This window comes from Syngnathus floridae, chromosome 17, assembly GCF_059516105.1.
Source record: "Syngnathus floridae isolate MCC-2025c chromosome 17, RoL_Sflo_1.0, whole genome shotgun sequence".
NCBI lineage: Eukaryota > Metazoa > Chordata > Actinopteri > Syngnathiformes > Syngnathidae > Syngnathus > Syngnathus floridae.
The window spans coordinates 1,473,201-1,494,176 of NC_142429.1; the positions used below are offsets into that span (position 1 = coordinate 1,473,201).

At 46.1% G+C, this 20,976-nt stretch overlaps 1 protein-coding gene across 4 annotated transcripts in view; it reads right to left on the bottom strand.

The window, feature by feature from the left end:
• Nucleotides 1-2,676: 2,676 nt before the first annotated feature.
• gcgra (glucagon receptor a) overlaps nucleotides 2,677-20,976 on the bottom strand; it is a 35,029-nt gene continuing 16,729 nt past the window's right edge. For 2 of the 4 annotated variants that reach the window (XM_088357438.1, XM_088357439.1), the window contains 13 exons: nucleotides 8,995-9,117; nucleotides 8,679-8,775; nucleotides 8,469-8,576; nucleotides 8,304-8,398; nucleotides 8,083-8,177; nucleotides 7,807-7,996; nucleotides 7,527-7,689; nucleotides 7,392-7,452; nucleotides 6,507-6,576; nucleotides 5,592-5,680; nucleotides 5,380-5,524; nucleotides 5,224-5,265; nucleotides 2,677-5,147 (listed from right to left, as the gene is read on the bottom strand). In XM_088357438.1, coding sequence (XP_088213564.1) covers nucleotides 4,833-5,147; nucleotides 5,224-5,265; nucleotides 5,380-5,524; nucleotides 5,592-5,680; nucleotides 6,507-6,576; nucleotides 7,392-7,452; nucleotides 7,527-7,689; nucleotides 7,807-7,996; nucleotides 8,083-8,177; nucleotides 8,304-8,398; nucleotides 8,469-8,576; nucleotides 8,679-8,775; nucleotides 8,995-9,048 — 1,524 coding nt within the window. In that variant the 5' untranslated portion in view covers nucleotides 9,049-9,117 and the 3' untranslated portion in view covers nucleotides 2,677-4,832. Of the gene's footprint in view, nucleotides 5,148-5,223; nucleotides 5,266-5,379; nucleotides 5,525-5,591; nucleotides 5,681-6,506; nucleotides 6,577-7,391; nucleotides 7,453-7,526; nucleotides 7,690-7,806; nucleotides 7,997-8,082; nucleotides 8,178-8,303; nucleotides 8,399-8,468; nucleotides 8,577-8,678; nucleotides 8,776-8,855; nucleotides 9,118-20,976 lie in introns of those variants that run through there. The other 2 variants (XM_088357440.1, XM_088357441.1) reach the window with 2 other exon arrangements.

The following is a 20,976-nucleotide window of genomic DNA, read 5'->3' on the forward strand; positions in this document are numbered from 1 at the left end:
TAAACCGAATCCAGTTTGTAAATCAGCAGAGGGAGAGCCTTATTACATGGCAGCGGCACATATGCACACAACACATGTAAACTGGGATGCATACACGCGCGGACAGACACAGTTTTTAACGGCATAGTGTGTGTGTGAGGGGGCTGAATAAATCTGTAACTTTTCTGAATTTGGCCGCGTCCTCCTCCGGCGCCTTTCTTTTTTGTCCCTCTCCGTACCGCCTTTCCTCTTCTTTTTACCACGTTCGAAGTCCATTATCCTCATTTGCACCGCTCGCTAGCTACACACACCACGGCAGCCGGCACCTGAAATACGTAACACACCCCATCCTCCACGCGTGCTCTGTGTGGTTGATACGGACTGTGGGGACGGGTGTTAATTGATATAAACCAATCATCTTTCCCTCCTCACATGCTCCTGGCCTGAGTGGCCTGGCCTGTCTCACTGATAGGCGCGCCGCCGCACCGGCAGACTTAAAACACAAAACAAAACAAAAACCGGAAAAAAAAAACAAAAAAAAAACAGAGAGACGCAGGCCAGCATGCTGGCGCTTCGGGAATTCTCCCGGTTCTCCCTATGGTCAGTCCGGGCGTGCCTAGCGAGTAGCTCATGAAAGAAAATCTTGAGGGTCACGCACGTTGTGACGCCTCGCTTGGCTCCCTAGCGTAACCGCCATATTGTGCTCCGTAACACCCCGAGCGCCGCCTGTGGTATGTGACTTTACGTCACAGTACACGAGTATGGCGTGACTGCTGTAAAAACAGTTTGTTGGTCGGAAAAACGTAAAGTGTGTGTGTGATGGAAAATAAACAACAGTGATCACGGAGCCGTTGTCCGCGTGTTTCTGAATATAGCCCGTCACGTGGCACAATAATCCACAGGGCTATGCGGGTAAACTGGTGGTCTACCCGGTTTACCTAGAAAGGTTAACTATGTTCCAGTCTGTTGCGTTATATTGCACTGTTATGTTATATTGCACTACCTGCTTGTCGTGGGTTGGCATTCTGCGAAGGGGTGGGGGTGGGGTGAATGTGGTATGTGACTTTACGTCACAGTACACGAATGTGGCGTGACTGCCGTAAAAAACAGTTTGTTGGTCGGAAAAATGTAAACTGTGTGTGTGTGATGGAAAATAAACGACAGTGAGCACGGAGCCGTTCTCCGCGTGTTTCTGAACATAATATCGCCCTCATGAACTTGACCGACTGCAGCTGTTATTTGCTTTCATAGTTTTTTCCTTGGTCTCAAATCATCTCAATTTGCCCGCCAGGCGCGAAAGCAGTTAAAGGCGGGAAATTACAGCAATTGTTTCTCCATGCAAAATACGCTTCTGCTTGATCTATTTGCGTATGCCGTGTCTGCGTTTGTGCTCAACATGTTTTATTTTAAAGAAATCGTTTTGGACTTTTTTTCACCGCCCGCGTAAACAGCCTCGATAAGCCGTCAGCTTCATGGCATTTTTAACCAAAAGCTCACAAATGAGCCCATCTGGCACTTGTTCAAATGCTGGACTGGCATCGCTGCAAAAAAACAAATCCAGACTATAACGATGGTGTGGTGCTAGGCTCACAGCTTGAGTTCCAACTGTAAGCATGCTCATCAAACTTTCATGAACGTATGTAACTTTGAAGCCGATTGCTTGCTTGTCTTTGCTCGACAGTCGAAGCACTTTTTGCGCTCAAGTTCACACTTCTAACTCAACATGCACATATTGAAAAGTCAGCGTGCCCTCCGAGAACACCCTGAATGCCCAGAGCCTTCAAAGCATGAGTGCGCCGCCTCAAGTGCAAATTCAATCGTGTCGGCCATGAAAAGGCCACACGTGGTGTGTTCCATTGTGATGCCATCAATGAGCTAATGACTTCTTCAAAGGGTCTGCTGACATTATTAGCCTCCCACGCTTGTTGGCAGCAAAAGAATTGCGCTTGCAAAGTCAGAAGAAATGCCTTAAAGTGCCCGGAGGACCTGTGCGCGATGCACATCGTGTTAGCGTCTTTGCTTGTTCAAAGGCGCTTCCCACGAACGCACCTTATTCGAGAAGCTGCCTGGCCATATTGCCATAAAGAAGAACAACTTTCTTTTTTGTGGAAAGGGCTTGTATGAAACTTTTTGATGAGACGTTCAATTAAAATGTTCCCATTTCAAATGTGAAGCTCATTCATTCTCATAATAATATTCCCATTTTGAGCTCCTTGCAGGTCTTGAGCAATTTGTTGAGCTTGCTCTGGATATTTTCTTTCCCAATTTTTACAAGCACATGAAGAAATGTTTGACATTGTGACCTCCTTCTTCCGTATTCTTTGATTAACATCACACATCGACCTATTGTCGTCCGCCCCAAGGGCTTCCGATGTTCTGCGTCACAATTTTGATAGCAAACCCTGGCTCATGAATTGCCACAATCCTCCAGAATGATGGATTTTCGTCTCCCTTGGCGAGAAGCTTGAACTTCTCAGGCCAGTGAGTTTGGTAATGTTGCCCCTTCCTGTGTAACCCTATTTATTCGCCATGTGTGTGCGCAGGCGTGCGCAGGTGTGCGTGACGAGCGAGGAGCCAGAGCTTGCAAAGGACTGTGTGTGTGTTTGTGTGTGCGTACGTGTGTGCGCGCGTGTGCCCGCGCATCCTCGTCTTTATTTTCACATTCAGACAAAGAGATACCCACAGCCCCAAAAAAAATAATTTGACACTGCGATTTATTCTTCTTCCACCATTTCGGACACAATATATACATACGAGCACGATCAACTGTTTACACCTGAGCATTCACAGCAAATAAACTGTACATGTTGAAGAGAAACATCTTGGAGAATACATTCACATCGTAGAACCACTTTGAAAAAAGGCCACCCAAGAAGAACAACATCCAGGTCAGGTCACAGCTTCTTTATCCGTCTGCTTTCCAAGGACATGTTTACCCACCCAAGTGACGGACGGCATCGACACGCTACACCGATTTCTGCTTACTGACGTTTACGCATCTTCCAACAGCGGGCGGGCGTTGACCCCATGGCTTACCTTGTAATACCGAATCTGTCCACAAGAGCACACAGCAGCAAGCCATGCCAAAAGTGCCCCCCCCCGACATGTGACTGTGGCACGTGATAAATTCATATGCAACACGACACAAGCAGAGCAGTTGGCACACAAACTTAAACGTACCAAAACTTTTATTTGCGTTGTCGGAAAACGCCCGCGATGCCGTCCGTGTGTCTTGTCTCCGAGTAGCCTTTGCACGACGGGAGCCAGTCCTAGTGCACCGACCGCCCTCGGCCAAGGTCTGGGGGATGACACCAAACCAACCATTTCAGTGTGCAGCAAAGAGAATCAGAAAACTACGCCTGTGCACTCTAAGCCCACTCCCCAATTTCACGTCAAGCGTGTTTCCTGCGATTCGACGTAACAATGCTACATGTTAGCGTTGCAGTCTCGGCAGATTGAACATATCTGGCGTTAAAACAGGCATACTGGCAAATGGAATTTTCTGGTTGCGTTGCATCTACGGTTTAGCATTTCTAATTTTGACAGATATTTTGGAGGCATTTCTCTCTTCACGTGAGGTTCTAGCACAGTGGTTCTTAACCTGGGTTCGATCGAACCTTAGGGGTTCGGTGAGTCGGTCTCAGGGGTTCGGCAGAGCCTCCACTGCGGAGGGCCAAACACACCTGAATGTCGTATAAATTCACGATAACTCATATCCGAACTGGCAACAGCAGAAGTCACACTGATTTGCTGGTATGTCATTTGTTGTGAGTTCATGCATTGTGTTGGTTTTATTCTTTGAACAAGGTGACGTTCATGCACGGCTCATTTTGTGCACCAGTAAAAAACATCTATGTCTTGAATTCGATTTTTTTTTCCACTAAAGAGGGGTTCGGTGAATGCGCATATGAAACTGATGGGGTTCAGTACCTTCAACAAGGTTAAGAACCACTGTTCTAGCACAAGACAAGAGTGTCAGTGGATCCTCAAGAAAACCCCGTATTCCTCCTTGTGTCCTAATAACACATTATTGCAATGCTAGGTGGCTACATGTTCGTCATTTGAAGATGTTTTGAAAGATTTTCGATTCCAAGGCAGTTCAACATTTTCAGCATTAGACAGGGTGTCTGTGGATCCTTAAGAAATATGTTTCTGAATGATCCTTGCCATGTTAGCTCATTTGGTGGTTGCATCACACATTTGACATTGCAATGCTAGGTGTGTGTACGTGTTTGTACTCCTTGTTTGACGAGCCCATTTGGAGGGTTTTGCCTTCTTAGCCGTGTCTTAAAAAAACATTGATTTTGAAAATGAACAGAGCATACGACATCGTGAAGGTTTTTTTTTTGGGGGATTTTACATTTGCGAGAGCGTTAAGGTATCTGTCATTTGGGTGTCTGAGGATCCTTAAAAAAAGTCCTCATCTGGATTTATGTTTTCCTCAATTATCCTTGAAACAGTTCAAAGGACGCCTAGTGAATTATCTTATTAGTATATCTCAAGTAGATCTTGGTGTTAATTCCACAATATCAATAAATGATTGGGTGGGCATGGCCCACCCCGTGTTCACATTACTGAAGGCGAGGTCTTCAACTTGATCACAGTGGCCTTAAATAAGACTTTGGCTCATACCCTGGCTGGATGATACAGGAAGTCAAACACTTGCAAGGGCGCATTTGAAGGAATTTTGAGTGAAGTCGGTCGTTTTGTGTGTTTTCACGTTTGCCTACTCCAAACAAAAGTGGTGGCTCCATTGACGAGTGGCCGCGTGAGGTTTCAGCGTTGTGGTCGTGCTATTCTTTGACGTGGCTGGGCGCGCCGTGCTCAGTGTGCGTGCGTCCGCCCGCTTTGCTTCAGTGGCTGTTCTCGGCCTGCTCGCTCTTATAATTGTCCACAAGGCCCACATCCTCTACTGGGGTGAGCGCGGCCTGGTGCTGGCCTGCCGCCGCTTTGCCGTTGGCCACCAGGGCGCGCCACTCTTCGGGGTTGCAGACGGGCGTGGGCGGCTTGGCGCAAGCTTCGGTGAGCTGGGGTGGCCGCTGGGCCACATGGTTGAGCAGGATGGCCGTCTTGGTGTTGGGCGTGTTGCTGTACGTATGGCGGTATTCCTCCTCGATGTTTCGGCCCAGTTTCCAGCGCTTCCACTTCTTGGTCACCTCCGACTGAACCTGCGTACGTGCGTGTTGACCAGGGTTAGCCATTGCCAAAACGAGACGCGTCGAGGACGGAGCGGGGATAACTCACTTCTTTGTTGACAAAGCAGTACAAAATGGCCACCAGGAGGCCCTAGAGAGACAACACGGACATTCATCAATGAAATGTCAACTTGAAATCCATCCACATCCGGTCGGGATTTTGGCCTACCCATAACCCACTCCCCACTCTGAGGTGCTAGTGTACCTGGAATGAGGAGAAGAAGAGGTCAATGACCAGCTTGGTGAGACGCAAACCGATGGCAGTCTCTGTGGCCTCGTCCGTGACGTAAATAAAAACCACCTGGTGGATGCCCAGCAGAGGGATGAGGGTGAGCGTCGACTTGGCCAACCTGCGATGGAGGAGCACCACACGGTCACGTGCAAGCTTTTCCAAAGTGCCTTCCAATTGGTGCTCACCTGAACTTGTAGTCGCTGTATCTCATTTGATGCGCTCTCAGTTTGGACACCAGGATTTGGATGATGTGGATGAAGATCAGGAAGTTGATCTGCGCGAGACACGCACAGTGCGCGAGGAACACATTATGCTGCATGTTTCTTTCTGTAAATGTCCCTGCTGCACTGTCACAAAGTCAAGCGTCATTTGCGCACGCTCTCTAATTTCTTGCGATGTGACCTGTTTACTGTGTAGAGTAACTTGTTAGCGCCACACATACCGCGGCTTCGATGGTTTCTGTGCAGTGCTGCCTATGGAGTCATCGATCAAACAAACATAGGGCATCGGTCTCCGGTAACGCACGACGGGATTGGGATCAAGGGGGAAGCACTGAAATGGGAGCTGGGCCGCTGGTCGCTGCATCAACGCAAACACAGGGATTCCTGTGCGGTACAGCCCGCTTAACGACACGATTAATGCGTGGAAAAATAGCGAGACGTGTGTGCGCACGCGTGCGTGTCTCTGACGGGCCTGACATGAGAGTCGTGACAAATGGCACTTACATAAACGCTCGCAGATAACCTTTGAGGAAAAATTCGGAGCTAAGGTGTGGTCGGAGTCTACTTTTTCTCCCGAGGGCAAACTTGAAGGAATCGTCGTCGGGATTTTCCACTACAACTCTTTGAAAAAATCTAAATTTTTGGACACTCTGTTTTTATGGCACGTTGTTGATTGTCGAAGGGGAGCGCTGAAGATACGCAAAATATGATTGATCAGTTTGGACAAATGGTTTCTTTGTTGCTATGGCACTTTTCATTGCGATGTGCAAATTCTTTGTTTCCAATTTGTCGTCTTCCGTGCACTGGTGAAAATGCAAAATGTGTCTCATGGCTGCGCTTCCAGTTGGTGTGACTTTGGAAGTTGCGCACGAGAATTACCACAACCGCCAGCAGTATGGGCGAACGGATGATCCACCAGTAGTTCATGTTGATATTCTGGCCCCAGCACCTGGAAAAGAGCCACGGCATGATCAGCGCTCATGCGGCGCTTGTTCGCTCGCCTAAATGTTGCGTGAGATCTGAATGAGGGGCCTGCCATGCCTCCCAAAGCGCTTTAATATAATTGCCATATTTGGCTGCTCGTGACAGAGCGTGTAGAGCGCTCTAATGAGGCGTTAGATTTATCGTCAACATTGACTATGTTTGGGAGCAAGGCAATCTGCCCGCCTGCCATCCCATTAGTGCTTTGCTTGTTATTTCCTATCATCTGAGCTAAACTTTCGACTGCGGCACTCTTTCCATTCAAGTCGAAATGATTGATTTTACAGATTTAGTTGAGCTTCTCAAAGATAGCCTACTGAGTGGCCGAAACCTTGCTAAGTTTGATATGACTTTAGTTTATCGTAGTTTTGACAGAGGAATTCATTATTTGATTGAAACCTTTTTGTTTGGCTTAGTTGAAGTTAGCTTTGCACAGTCAACTCATCTTTGTGCCATTAAAATGAGCCGAATCTGTTTTTGTTTGATTCCTTTATCTTGGTCTTGTTGGGATTGTCTTTAGTTGGGGTCGTTTTGAATGCTTAGCTGCAAAGATCATAATTGAGTTGAGTTTTGAGCTTTTGAGTTCTCTGCTCTTAAATCCAATTTAATTTATCTGAACGAGGTGAGGATAAGGCAATTCCGAAAATGGATGGATGGATGGATGGATGAAGCTTTACCTTGGCTTGTTTGACTTTGCTTGACTTTTCTTTTCCTTTCTAGGAATCTATTGTAGTGTTGCTTCAACAGACCACAAAGCACAAACGACAATGCGCTGAAACTTACTCGTGATTCTCATAGAGGTACTTAGCAATCACCCAGGGAACGAGGAATAACAATGGCGTACCTGAAAAGAAATGATTGCGACATGATTTTGAGCACGATTACGCGTCAGACTTCTCCGGTTTGGGTTCAGCTTACCCCAGCCAATGCACAGGTAGATCTGGAAGTAATTCCTCTCTGTAAAGACAGCAATAACCAGCAGGTTGTGGAGGTAGATGCCTTCCACCAGGAGCCAGTAACTGTTGGCCAAGATGCTGTACTGCATCATGACGGCAGCCACGCGACAACTGACCGTTATCTGCTGGGCGAGAGTCAGAGTGCAGTGGCGTTAAATCGCCAGCAATCGTCACAGCAGAGACAACTGCACACCGGAGCTTGGTGATTTCAGAGGCCGCTCGTGAAGATTGTTGGGACTGACCTCATTGTTGAACAGCAGGCCTGCGAGTGATGCCGAGGCCCGGGAGAAGCCCTGCTCTTGCTCCTGGCTCAGGTCCTGCGACGTGATGTTGGCCTCCATCAGCGCGTCTTTGATGAGGATGGACAAGGCTCTCAGAATGAAGGATGCAAACAGGTTCATGTGAATGTTATTCCTCATGCAGTGTAGCTTCCTGTTGGGTCACATCGATGGACTACTTTACATCCGTCCATCTTTCATTCGTTTTCGCTCACCCTCATCAGGGTGGCTGAACATTACCTGAAGAAGATGAGAATGCTCAAAGCCAAAACCAGAGCCACCAGTGAGAGCGAGTAGCCCACGGTGTACATAATCTGGATCTGCCCGTAGTACTGCTGCAAATAGCGACACAATCATGTCAGTTTTTGTCATTCTTTTCATTTGTCTTGGTCTGACACTGACCCCGAAGTAGAAGGATTCAAAATGAGCGCTGGCGGCCATGCCGCCAAGCTTGCACTTACCTGAGTGGGCCCGTTGGAGTCACACTCGCTGGTGTTCTTCGTCGTTAGCCAGCGGCCGTTAGCGCCACACTCCTGGTACACCAAACCGTGCTGAACTGCGCTCCCAAAGCATACACTTAGTTCAAAGTACTCCGGTTGGTTTCGCCACATTGTCGTCGCTCGTACCTTTGTGGTACCAGGGCAGATACCACGGGCACGATACGCCCACCGTCGTGTTGGGCACTCCGTCGGGCCAGCAGGCGTACTTGTCAAAGGTTCTGTTGCACACTGGCACTACAGGCGAGAATAACAAAGATGCGAGATAGCCCAGATGGCCGTGGCTGTCGGCACACATAGCTGACAGTACGACGGCGATATTTTGTTGTGATTGCTCACCGGTGCTCGGCGGGGCTTGGCTGTTGTTGTGCTCACACTCGTCCATGTACAACTTCCAGCTCTCGTGCAGCTTATCCATGATGACGGGGGGAGACATCTATATGGCGGGAGGAGGGGGGTCAAGTGATGAGCACATATGCCATACCGTTGAGAGAGCCTTTGCGCTTTTATAGTCACCAAAATGAAATCCTATTAGCGACCACAAAAGCAAGAAAGCCTTCTCGCTGTGATGCAGCTTAGTTGCACGCAAAAAGGTCAACATGGTTGAAATCAACAGCTGGCAATCTCGGCTATGACTCCGGGTCCGTTGACCCACCTGGATGCTGCCGGGGACCAGGAGTATTGTGGAAAGCAGGAAGAGCCGCGACATGCCGTTTTCAAAGGGGGTGGCAAATTCACCTCATTGGAGGAGGGGGTTTATCTAGGCCGGCCACACAACCTGAACACACACACAGCATACATTGCCAGTGTCACGTAAGTGGAAGGAGGAACCGTGCTACAGCCACATTGAAGGAAGCTTCGCCGGCTGCTCAGCTGCTCTCTACTCAACAGGCCATTGTCAGTCGGAGCCGGCCCATTTCCATCCCGGCAAGAGTGTGAAATCTGAAAGGCTTCTGCAAAAAACACCTTGAACGTGGAAACATTTTTGGCCAAAACGTTTCAAATTTCATTTGGTTCTGGTCTTTGAGGGCGGACAGTTGCGTGTAGTCGAGACCTATCCCCCGCCAACAATTCTCAGCTGTGGTTTGTTTGAACATTCTAAACAAAGGCTTGAAAATGTGCGATGGCATGGTCGCGAGACCTCAGATAGCATCTGTCCGCTTCCCTAATGGCCCGTACGGAAGAATGAGCCATCGGAAGCATTGGCTGATTACCTTTGGCGCCGACGGGCATCGGATCAACTCCAGTTGCCACGTTGTCGTCATGTATGTGCATAATGAAGTTTAGAGGGGATGAGTTTTGCTTTTTCTTTGGCTTTTCTCGTGATCCTCGTCTTGACGGAGGAGCAGCCTCATCAAAAGAAGAATAATGTGCCATGAGAAGAATGGCACTTGTGTCTCAAAACATCCTTCCCCGGCCGAGTTGTGTGAGTGCCAACAGGCCTAATAAGTATTTATGGCTTTTTCCTTTGTGGATGAAAAATTTATATTCGATCAAGAAAGACAAAGCCCCGATGAATAATGCGGGAGGTCGTCACTGTCCGTGTAGCATACTATATGACATGATGGCTCAGATATGAGCACAGGAAGTGGGGCAGCCGTTGGCTGCCACTGGAGTCCGGCAAGCAGGATGATTAGGGTGTGTTGCAACATGTACTTGTGATACTGTGTCACGTTGGTGCGGTTTCCATTTGTCACTAACAAGCAAACGACATCCACGACTGGATGAATTTATGCTGCTTCCCCTTCAAGACACGCAGTCACTCCAAAAGATCACTCTTGGCTTATTCGAACGAAACAATCAGATACATTAGCTTCCATTGACCCCTCAAAGTCATGCCCATGTCATTTGGATGAAAGTTCAAATTTGACCAGATCTGATGCTAAATTCTTTGATATCCGCTTCTATTGGTATTTGCATGACCCATTTTCCGCTGTCTTGAAATCTCGTGAAATCTTGCCGACAGGTTGCTCGCGGAGGTGGGCAAACTTTGGTGCTCAAGCATCACGTTATTTTTGAAAACCAATCGCGGCCCGCCTGGTGTGGTTGGCAAGTGGTGGCGACATGCGCGTGTTGGCGCTTTGGCGGATTTAAACTTTTGCTGCATTGTGGAATCAAAACCACCCAGCAAATTTATCCGGCAGAAAATATGGGCACACGTTTTCAGGACAAACTCTGAGCAATTCGGCGGCGAGAGTGCTATCTTGGTTTTACAGTTCATCTTTTTCCAGAAGACATCGAGTGTTTGCATGTGGCTGTGATGCTTTTGGCGTTTCGGGCTGCTGCTTTGGTTTGTTTGTTTTTGCAAACTTTCAATGTTGCTGCCGACTGAATGTTTTGAATGGTCAGTCGACGTAGCGTTTGTGGAGCGAATCAACTTTTGTCATTAAGTTTTTGGCCTCGTTCTATTCAGCTGCTTGCTGTGTGTGTGTGTGTGTGTTTCAGCACTGCAGATGTGCTTCAGCTGAAAATGATTTCCCACTTTTTGGCTCAAACAAACTTTTATGAGCCACGTATTCATTTTCACATTGATTCATTTACCTTGGACTTTTTCAAGTGAGGGACACTCAACTTAAGCGATGTGGTTTGAATTCAATTGTTTGCAAAGAAGCTCTTTGTTTGTGTGAGTAAAACATACGCTCTTTGTGTGAGTAAAACATACGCGACACTCACTCACCTTGAGTGAATGCGGGGAATGTTGCTGAGCACGAGAATACAAGACATTGTATTATGTATTGTATGCATGTATTGTCGGACAATTTGCGTTGGCACTTGCTAATGACACAACACTGAACACGTGTAGGGGGATCAAGTCAAGCCCATTCACCATGATAACTATAAAAAAACAAGTTGAAATAGTCTATGAATGGCAAAGCTTTGTTTTCCATCAGATGTTCATGAAATGAATGGCCACTAAAGCAAACATGTAAAACCATTTTTGTCAAGTGAACGTCCAAAGGCCGAGAGCCCCCTCTAAAGCAGTTTTTTTCCACAGATAAAAAAACAACCCACCATAGTACACGTGGACTTTGGAGTTTAAAATGCACCCCCCCCCCCCCCAACCCCCTCCCAACGACTAAAATAAATGTCACTTAAGATATGTCCTGGTAAATTCATAGCAAGCGCAGCAGAGAATTGAATGAGAGACAAACACTTGTGCTGTCACATTGAGGCGATACAGGGTGCGTGTTGGTGATCAATGGCTTCCCCGTCGTCATATGTAACAAGCACGTAAGCTCGGCTGCCGCTCGGCCACTGCCGTCATGGCCTAATTTGGTCGCTCCGCTGGCCGGTGCTCTCGCTTGTTGGAACGGGACTTTGACTCTTGGCTGTCCGACGGACGGCGTGCGTCTGCTCTGCCGTGTTTGCAAAATATGTCACAGGCAATATTTAGTCGGTGGGCCGCTATCTTTCTATCGGGTCTTTGGCTTCATATCGATTTGACAACGTTTTCATGAACACGAGTAACTTGTATGCAAGAAGAAGCTCGCAGTTTCCATAAGGTCGGCAAAGCCCCGCTGTCGCGGATTGCATTTTGCCCAAACAATGCGCTTTGGCCAAAAACGCTCGCTGTGGCTGGCAGTTCTGGCCATTATATTTTGAGTAATTTAACCTCCTCGAATCTTTGGTCTTCCTTGCATAATAAAGAAATAAAGAAAGAAAGAATAAGAACAAAGAACTTGACTGATCATGTTGCTGAGCATGAGACAAAGCCAAATGTTTAGTGGCGAGCATTAACAACAACCGCTTTGAGGCAAATTGCTCCCATTTCCTGTTTGGCAAAGAAAAGGACATGAGCGGCGCTTAACCTGCCATCTCAAGTCCAAAAGCAGTAATTCTCTGCGAGGATGCACGCGTACACTCGGCCATGACCTTGTTGTCGTTTTCTCGCTGCCGTCGCCTCCTCCTCTGCTGCTGGGCGCATTATTGATTTGTTTTTGTTAAGTCTCTATTGGGGTTACATCTGGCGAATGTGGGTGTTGGACATGATGCGGCCATGTGCTGCCAGCCAGCATGTGAACGAGCTCAAAGTGGGCGGCGGCTGCTGGGTCAAGGCAAGAGGTCGCAGCTGCGCAGCCGTTTAGCATCCGACGTACTTTCAAACACACGTTGTTGGCCTTCTGTTGCTTAACCTTATTTGCTTAGAAAAAAATTGTGGAAATTGAAATGGGACTGTCACTGTGGCAAAACGGTTCAGAGATCAAACACTAATTTCTATCTCTGCGCTTTCCAAACTGCTGAGGGCCAATAGGAAGGCCTCACTGGCCCTCAGCGCAATTGACAGCTTTGTTATGCCTCTTGTGTAATGTTTACAAAAATAATCAGTTGCCCTGAGGCCACTCAGAGTTGAGCGTGGCTCGCGCAGCTGCCGCCGCTTTGCCTCAACGGACTCAACGTTTACCCAACGGACAGCCAACTCTTCAGTCACATTCCTAGAAAAGAGAGGCTGCCAGTAGTTGCTTATTTCCCCATGTCCCATGGACTTTATGTTCACTCATCGCAAGTGACCCAACTTGGACGGCAGAATTAAACAGACGCATTAGTTCAGGTCATAGTGGTGTGCAAACACAAACCTGCGAGTGTGTGTGTGTGTGTGTGGGGGGGGGGGGGGTATTACGAGTGCCTCTTGGGCATGGATAGGAACAAAGCGAAAGCGTGGCGGGAGAAAAGCAAAAGCGTGTTGCGCTCGTCACTTTCCGTCACTTTCCGCCACTTTCCGCCACTTTCCGCCATTTTGCTGCAATCGATTTGTGCGCTATAAATGTGCTCTGGGCTTGCAGTGCGCCAAAGAGGAAGTTGAACTCCCAAAAGGGCCCTGTGAATCATGCCGCCCACTCAGTCACACGTGAAACCAAGGCCACCGTTTGAATGGCGCCACGTGCGCTGTCGGGCGTGCGAGTGGGCGGCTGGCTCATCAGTCAGCTAATCGCATCAGGCCTCTTGGGTCTCGATAGGGTTGATTGCGCCTTGAGCGAGTTAGCGCGATGGATGTTTCCCTCAACCCAGTGACCTCTTGGCCCCCTCCCACTTGACTTGTCGGCCTGAGCGTCTAAATGCGGCCGTGACTGTGATGTGTGTGGCACGTCTCGCAAAGTATGGCGGGCTTCCCGCTTTCACTGCACCTGTGTGTATGTCAACCTCACCGTGGCCTACCGCTGCACTTTTGCTTTGTCGCACCGGTCCCGTGAGATGTGATGTGGTGGTGTCGAAGCATTTTTTTATGATGGGTGTACGTCACTAGGTGTCTTTCTCCTCCCGTGCACCGGACTTGGGCACGTCACAATTGCCCGTTTTTCTGTGTTTGGCTGCTCTCCAAAGAGAATGCACTCAAGTTGCTCTCTTGTGACATCGTCTGAAGGGATGGGCTGGGCCGAGCCGAGGAAAAACCCTGAGCAAATCCCTGTGAACCTGTCCAAAATCAGGACGCTAGGGTTCGGGGTCCCGTCATCTTGGTGAACGTGAGCGTTTCCCGCTGGAGTGCAAGTACCATTTCTTCACACGGGCGGGGCGGCAGGAACTTATGCCGCCGGCAGCCGTCCGCGCCGCGCTCAAGTGACGGAATGTTCTGGGTTCCGTATCTGCTTCTGCGTCATCTGGTACCGCGACAAACTGTGGGCTACAGGGCGGATTAGAAATAGGGAATGATTGGGTGGGAACCAACCAGCCAAGCAGCACAATTATCATCATTTTTTTCCGAGTTACTGTCTTTGTTTTTAATCTATTGAAGCCAAACCTCATGGATTGCAATGTTAAAATCAGAAGACGTGAAAGATACAAGTACAATGTCATCACAACAACTTGAGCCACAGCAGACGGATGTTTCTTTTTTTTCATTGAAAAGAACGACGAGTAGAATGGGAAGGGGTCGGAAAGCATGCTTACTATGCTAAGCAAAAAAATGTTGATTAGCAAAGAAGACCAATGCTATAGTACAACAGAAGTCGTTTTGGAAGAACAATAAAGCGGCGGCGAGTCATCAACGGTAAATTCTGCAGAGAAAATCATGACGCCACTGCATAGCGAGCGCATGCATCTGGAAATCATATAGGAATCGCTGCGTTGCGTCATAGATCAGCCACGAGAAGAGCAGGCGTCTCTAAGGTTCAAAGTAGATGACTACAAATAGCGTTTGTAATATCTGCAAGATTCTTTGCGTTTTTTGGCACCACATGGCAAATGTTTTCACAGTGACATTCCATCTTTGATACGGTGAGAAGGATTTTCGGCCCTTACACTTGCAGGGAGTGAAAAGTGAAAAACGTTGCTGTGCGGCAAATTCATCGAGTTGCACGCAAACGTCAAGGAATTCTGACGAATGACCACCCCGTCTTATCTTCTGTCTTGCAAACTTTGGACCACTGATCAGGCAGCAAGAAACACGGCGTTCATGTTTACATTCCAGTTAAAGCGCCACTTTTCTCCTTCCACGCGTGCGCTTTTATTGGCCCATCAAGAGCTGGTGGCTAATCGGGTTTCCTTCTGGGAAGGGGCGTGCGCCAGCGGCGCTTATTTTGAAGAACTTGCACTCTACGTTCGAGGTAGATGTAATCAAGTCAAAGGTGATCCGTTTAAGGCGGCATGTGCCCGAATCAAAATAAATTGTCCCCTTCAAAGGTCTGTGGGTGACACGGGATGTCGATTCTATTTGATTAGATTCCATTCCATTCGATGGGCGAGCATGAGACATTTCCCATCACTTCAACAGGAAGAGGCAGCTTCTTATGCTTCCCTTTTTTTCAATTATGAAGAATGTCTACATGCGTATGTGTGTCAAATGAGTTTAGAAATATCTTTTGTTTTCTCTCATCATGATTGTGATTTAAAAGGCAATCATTTGTTTTGCGCCCAAAGCAATATGGAAACGTGTGGCCTGCTCTTGTTAAGCACCGAACCTATTTCGAGATGATAAGAATCAAAAAAATTAAATAAGAGCAAAACTGAAGCCGGGCGAGCGGGCCACTGGGCGAGCGGGCAACCGGGGGTGTTTTGCAGCCTCTGCCCAAATTTGACTGGCATTCTGCTACGCTGTCATTCCCACTTGATGAATACAGTTCAGTCTGAAAATAACAAACACGAAATTTGACAAAACATTTTCCATCATGAAACAAAGTGAATTAACAAGGAAAATTAAAAAGAACTGAAAGCGCACCAAAGAAACCATAGTGGAATGTCCGTCTAATGTTTTCGTCCCATTGAGTGATTTGTGAGCGTTAGCATTTATTGCACCGGTGAAGAAGGATTGTTTGAAATTGCGCTTGACTTGATCACACAGTGTTTATTGAACGTTTTTTATCTTGACAAATATTCCATCTTTAAAAACTGAAACGAATAAATGGGAAACAAACGAACAAACCCGCTTTCAAACTTTTTCCATCGATATATTGTGGAAAATCCACTTCTTTTGCTTTTACATTCATTTTCTTGTGTATTTGGCATCTCCAAGAGTGTAGGAAAGTATAATTGATCCCTCCAGGTGCTGCAGAGATAATTTTATGATCAGTTTGGGGTCTATTTTGTACTCCGTTCAGTTTTCTCCGTTTTGAATTACCATATTTTCCGGAGTATGAGTTGCAGTTTTTTTCATAGTTTGGTCGGGGTGGTGGTGACAAATAACTCGTTTTCAAATCAGACGAGTAAAAACTGGTCAAATATTTAAAAAAAAAATATATTATTAAAAGTGAAGACAATTTGCAATTCTAGTAATGACACAACAATTTGATGCACAATTTGTCTTCGTGGGCCACATAGAATGATGTGGCGGGCCGTATCTGACCCCCGGGCCTTGAGTTTGACACCTGTGCTCTAAACCCTTTCTCTTACTCTGCCATGTGACTCAGAGATTACACAAAGCAGTGGCGCTGTTTGGACCATCTACATTGTATTAAAACCCAATCAATCAGCATTTAAATTCAAATCTTCTGACATTTTGCTCGCCAAAAACAAGTTGTAATGAATGTGAACTTTTAATGCATTTTATTCAGAAGGTTACTTTGAACCCTGAGGCTTAATTGGCGGCGCGGCGTACTTATGGATTTTTGCGGCCTCCGGCCTCAGGGGGCGCTCCAGCAGGAAGCAAGAGCGAGACAGGCGAAGAAGAGATAATGCGCCGAAGAAGACGTGCTAGTTTGTGTTTACAAAATTTCGCTCATCACGCAGAACGCGATCAAGACGGACATTACTGAAAGGAAGCTTTTATACACAAACCGTCATTATGGGGGACAAAAGAAATGCATATGATGCCGCTCTTAAGCTAAAGGCAGTCGATGTTGATGACATTGTGTTGCAGCACCCTTTTCTTTATTTCGTGGTCCTGTCTACTCTGGAGCTATACGTGTCGCTCGCTAGTTTAATGTAATTTAGCGCTTCGTGCATGAATAAGCTTAGCATGAACAGACCCTCATCATGGAAAATGCTAGAAGAAATGGGTAAAAACGACGACGAAAGAGATACTGAGAAAGTGTGTGGCGAAGGATATCTAACGCTATTCCAATCGGAAATTGAGGAGGAAGACTTCGATGGTTTCAGTGCACAGGAGGAAGATGAAGACGATGAAGCTCTTTTTTTTTTTTTTACTTTTACTTTAACCAGCCCTGTTAGTGCTGTGCTACCGTATTGCTGCTGTGTTACTGCCGCGTCTCAGTGACTTTTACCGGTAAGTTTTATTTAATCAAACCCTATTAGTGCTGTGTTACTTCCGTGTTGCTGCGGTATTACTGCCACGTCACAGGCAGTGTTTGGAAAGAAATGTTAAGGTATGTTATAAAAACTTTAAAAAAGCTTTCTGTGTCCAGTATTTCTTTGTTAATAACTCGCGTGCACACTTCCGGGTTGCTGCGGTACTACTGCTGCGTCACAGGCAATGTTTAGAAAGACATGTTAAAGCATGTTATTCAAACTTCAAAAAGGCTTTCTGTGTACTGTCTTTTTTTGTAAAAAACTCGTGTGCACGTGTGGCTTATAGTCCGGTGCGGCTTATGTAAGAAAAAAAACTAAAATATCCCCGAATTTTAGCTGGTGCGGCTTATACACCAGTGCGACGTATACACCGGAAATTACGGTATGTGTGAAATTATTAACACATTAAATCATTTCACATGTGATTGTCACACTAAACCGCATGAGGGTGCTTTAGGCCTGTGAAATAATTGGAACTGCAACTGACGAAGAGTGTGACGTAAGTCACGTAGAAGAGGAAGCGCTGCACTTCTATTTCCAGGATTGTTGTTTATAAGTGACACAGAGGATGAAGATTTCGTCGGATTTAATGATTTGGAGTGACGGTGATAGTTCTATGAACTTGTTAGCATGTTATTTATACGATTGTTATTTGAATAACTCTTAATTTGTTACGTCTGGCACGTTCTCAGTTCCTTGTTTATGTGATGTTAGCATACTGTACCTTCAGCCTGTTGTTGCCTATTCTATTTTTATTTTAAATTGCCTTTCAAGATGACATGTCTGTTCTTGGTGTTGGATTTTATCAAATACATTTTCCCCAAAATGCTACTTATACTCTGCTGCAATTTATATATGTTTTTTTTTTTTTATTATTATGCATTTTATAACTCAGGGATGAGAACGGCAAATGAAAAAAACCACTAAAAAGTAGCCGAGGTCTGCGTGCCCCACTGGGGGGGCTTGTGCCCCCCTCACTTGCCGCAGGGGGCCAGGGGCCGTAGGCCTCCCAATGGGGGCCGCAGTGGGCCAGGGGCCATAGGCCCTCATTGGGGTCTGCAGGGGCCACAGGCCCCTATTGGGGGCCACAGGGCCCACAGGCCCCATTGGGGGCTGCAGGGGGCCAGGGGTAAAGCCCCGGAGGGGGCTCAGGGGGAAAAGCTTCCTGGAAACTTCTGGATTTTGGCAGTATAGCAACTCCAAAACCATGAATTTCATCACTCAATTTCAACAGTTTTGTTAAAAAAATATTCCTGCTTGATGGGCTACCAAGGTGAATATAATACAGTCAAGCCGCGGTTTTCGACCACAATCCGTTCCAGAAGGCGGTTCAAGAAGCGAATCGGTCGAACGCCGAATCTATTTTTCCCATTAGAAATAATGGAGTTTTTTTTAAATCCGTTCCAAGACTTTTTAAAGCAATTTTTCATTTGCGCATTTTTGCCCAATCGCGCAACTGCAGCGCACACCCGCCGACCACGCAACTGCACCGCGCTGGTTGCATTATTGTGACAGAGCCGTCGCTGAAATTTAGAAAATATTTTTAAACTCCTGATGTACTTTGCAAAATTCAAGTGGACCTAAGTGCGCAGTGAGCTTAATTTTGTCCGCTCACTCCACTGCAGCGCACCGCCGTACGCGCAAACATACCGCGTCGCCGACCGCGCAACTGCACCGCGCTGATCGCATTATTGTGACAGAGCCATCGCTGAAATTTAGATTATATTTTTTAAGTCCTGGTGTACTTTCCAAAATTGAAGTGGACCTCTGTGCGCAGGGAGCTTAATTTAGTCCGATCGCGCAGCTCACTGTCGCATTGCTTTAAGAGCGTCTTTGTGTTCCGAGTTGTAAGATGACACTGCTCTCGAGCCATGCCCATCTGAAGCAGTTCCTGATCCCGTTTGCCCCCCACCCCCAATATATAAAAACAATTTTCTCAACGGATCTACACGATTCACAAAAATGATACTCCCGACGGAAAAAAACACGGAAATCCGCGGAAGATTCTCATTGCTGATGGCTGGTGCTCCGGAGCGACTTATAGTCCAGAAAATACGGTACTCATTTTTATCTATTACATCACTTCTGTCCGGGGCGGGACAAACCAAACAAGGTAATGGGTGTTGCCAAACGGTTTTGCAAATCCGCCATCTTTATTACTCTGAGAGACTTTGTAGTCCAAACAACTCAAGGATGCCGAAGTGGAGAGATCAAAATGTTCCGTTGTTAAATGCATCAACCCACACAAATCATTACACCATACCCCAACATCAGAGCCTCAAAGACGTCAAAGTCAAAGTCAGCTTTATTGTCAATTTCTCCACATGCCAAAGACACACAAAGAAACCGAAATTTCGTTCCCCCCTATCCCACGGTGACAAGACATGGCCCACAACAGACAAACAAGTAAACAAGTATAACAAAAGCGTGCTGAATAAATAATGAATAAATAACACAACAAATAAATAAATAAATAAGAGGAGCAAAAAAAAAAAAGGAGCAAGTGCACGTACAGCAGACATTCCAGAAAATAGCGCAACAATTTGCACAATTTGACGTGCCTGGTCAAATTTCATTTTTCAAGCAGTGTTCCCACGTCTATGGGCTAAGTCCTACTTGTTCAAGGACGAGTGTTTCAGAAATCTTTTCAGTATGGATAATGATTCACCGAAATACTTCGTTTTGTCGATGGTTCAATTCCTTCAATCTATGGAAACGATGGACACAGTAAAGCGGTAAGCTTGAGATGACACAAAAGGAATAAACTGTATTTCACTTTAATAATTGCGTTCCTATGCACTCGTTTTCATAGCATTAGCGTCAGTGTTTCTGCTAATTTTAGAGCTGTGCGCTCTTTGTTTTCACTTCTTGTGGGGATATTTTGAGTAGTTGTATCAGATAAATTGCATCGAAGGTTCTATTTTATTCTTGGGGAACACAATGTGTTAAATGCATTCGTTAGCTTCTCGCTAACGCTAGTGCTAGCATTAGCTCACTTCGTAGCTTGACTGCAGTGCTTGTTTACAAGATGTGTTCATAAGTATTGGGAGGGGATTGATTTTGTTACGTGTTATGCATGTATGGACAAGTCTTCTGCCGTTGACATCTTTTAATCAATCAAAATGTTTGCGCCGCAAGTAAACGCTACCTCGGCTAAAAAACTACAAATACGTCGACTGGAAAGGGAGGCGCACATCTTGCAGCCTGGAGGGAGTGGGGTGTGAAGTATCTCATTTGCACTTTAAGAAACCGCACAAAAATGGCTTGCTCTGAGCCGCACCTCAGAACAAGTAGAAAAGAGGGACCTGTGATGCTATCAAAACGAGGAATTCAGATAAAAGCATTGCTGTTCCACTTTATATATAGACCACAACTCAATGAGTAAAACGTAAAACAGCAAAATTTATTACCGTGATAGGTAAGTTTTAAAACAGGGAGTGTTAGAGCCATAAGTAGGAAATGTTTAAGTTAATTGTATTGTGGTTTGTTTTTTATTTTGTAAAATTTAGTTAAGACGATTGACATTTGTTTAGGCATTTTTATTGTGAAATTTTGTTTTATTTTGAAAGGTTTACTTCCTGTCAGGCTGTATTGCATTAGAACAAACCATTTAGGGAGCGTTTAGACAGTTGGATTACGTAGACACGGAGAAAAACAGTTTTTGATCGTGTAGATCGTGTACATAGTATATACTGTGTATTTTTTGGAAAGAAAGAAAAGGGAATTGTAAAACTGATTTATCGTAATTTTTGTATTTGTATTTTTTATAGATAAAGACCTTTTTGTTAAATTCACGGTTCGCACGCGTCCTTTACTACAAGTGTCTATGGAATGACACAGATATTGGATCTGTTGCCATAATATTAGTCAAAAACTGTCTCCAGGAGGATAAAAGGACATTCAAGAAAGAAGGAGACGAATGAGAGGAAGCTTTTGGAAGACGAGAGGATGAGCGCCATAG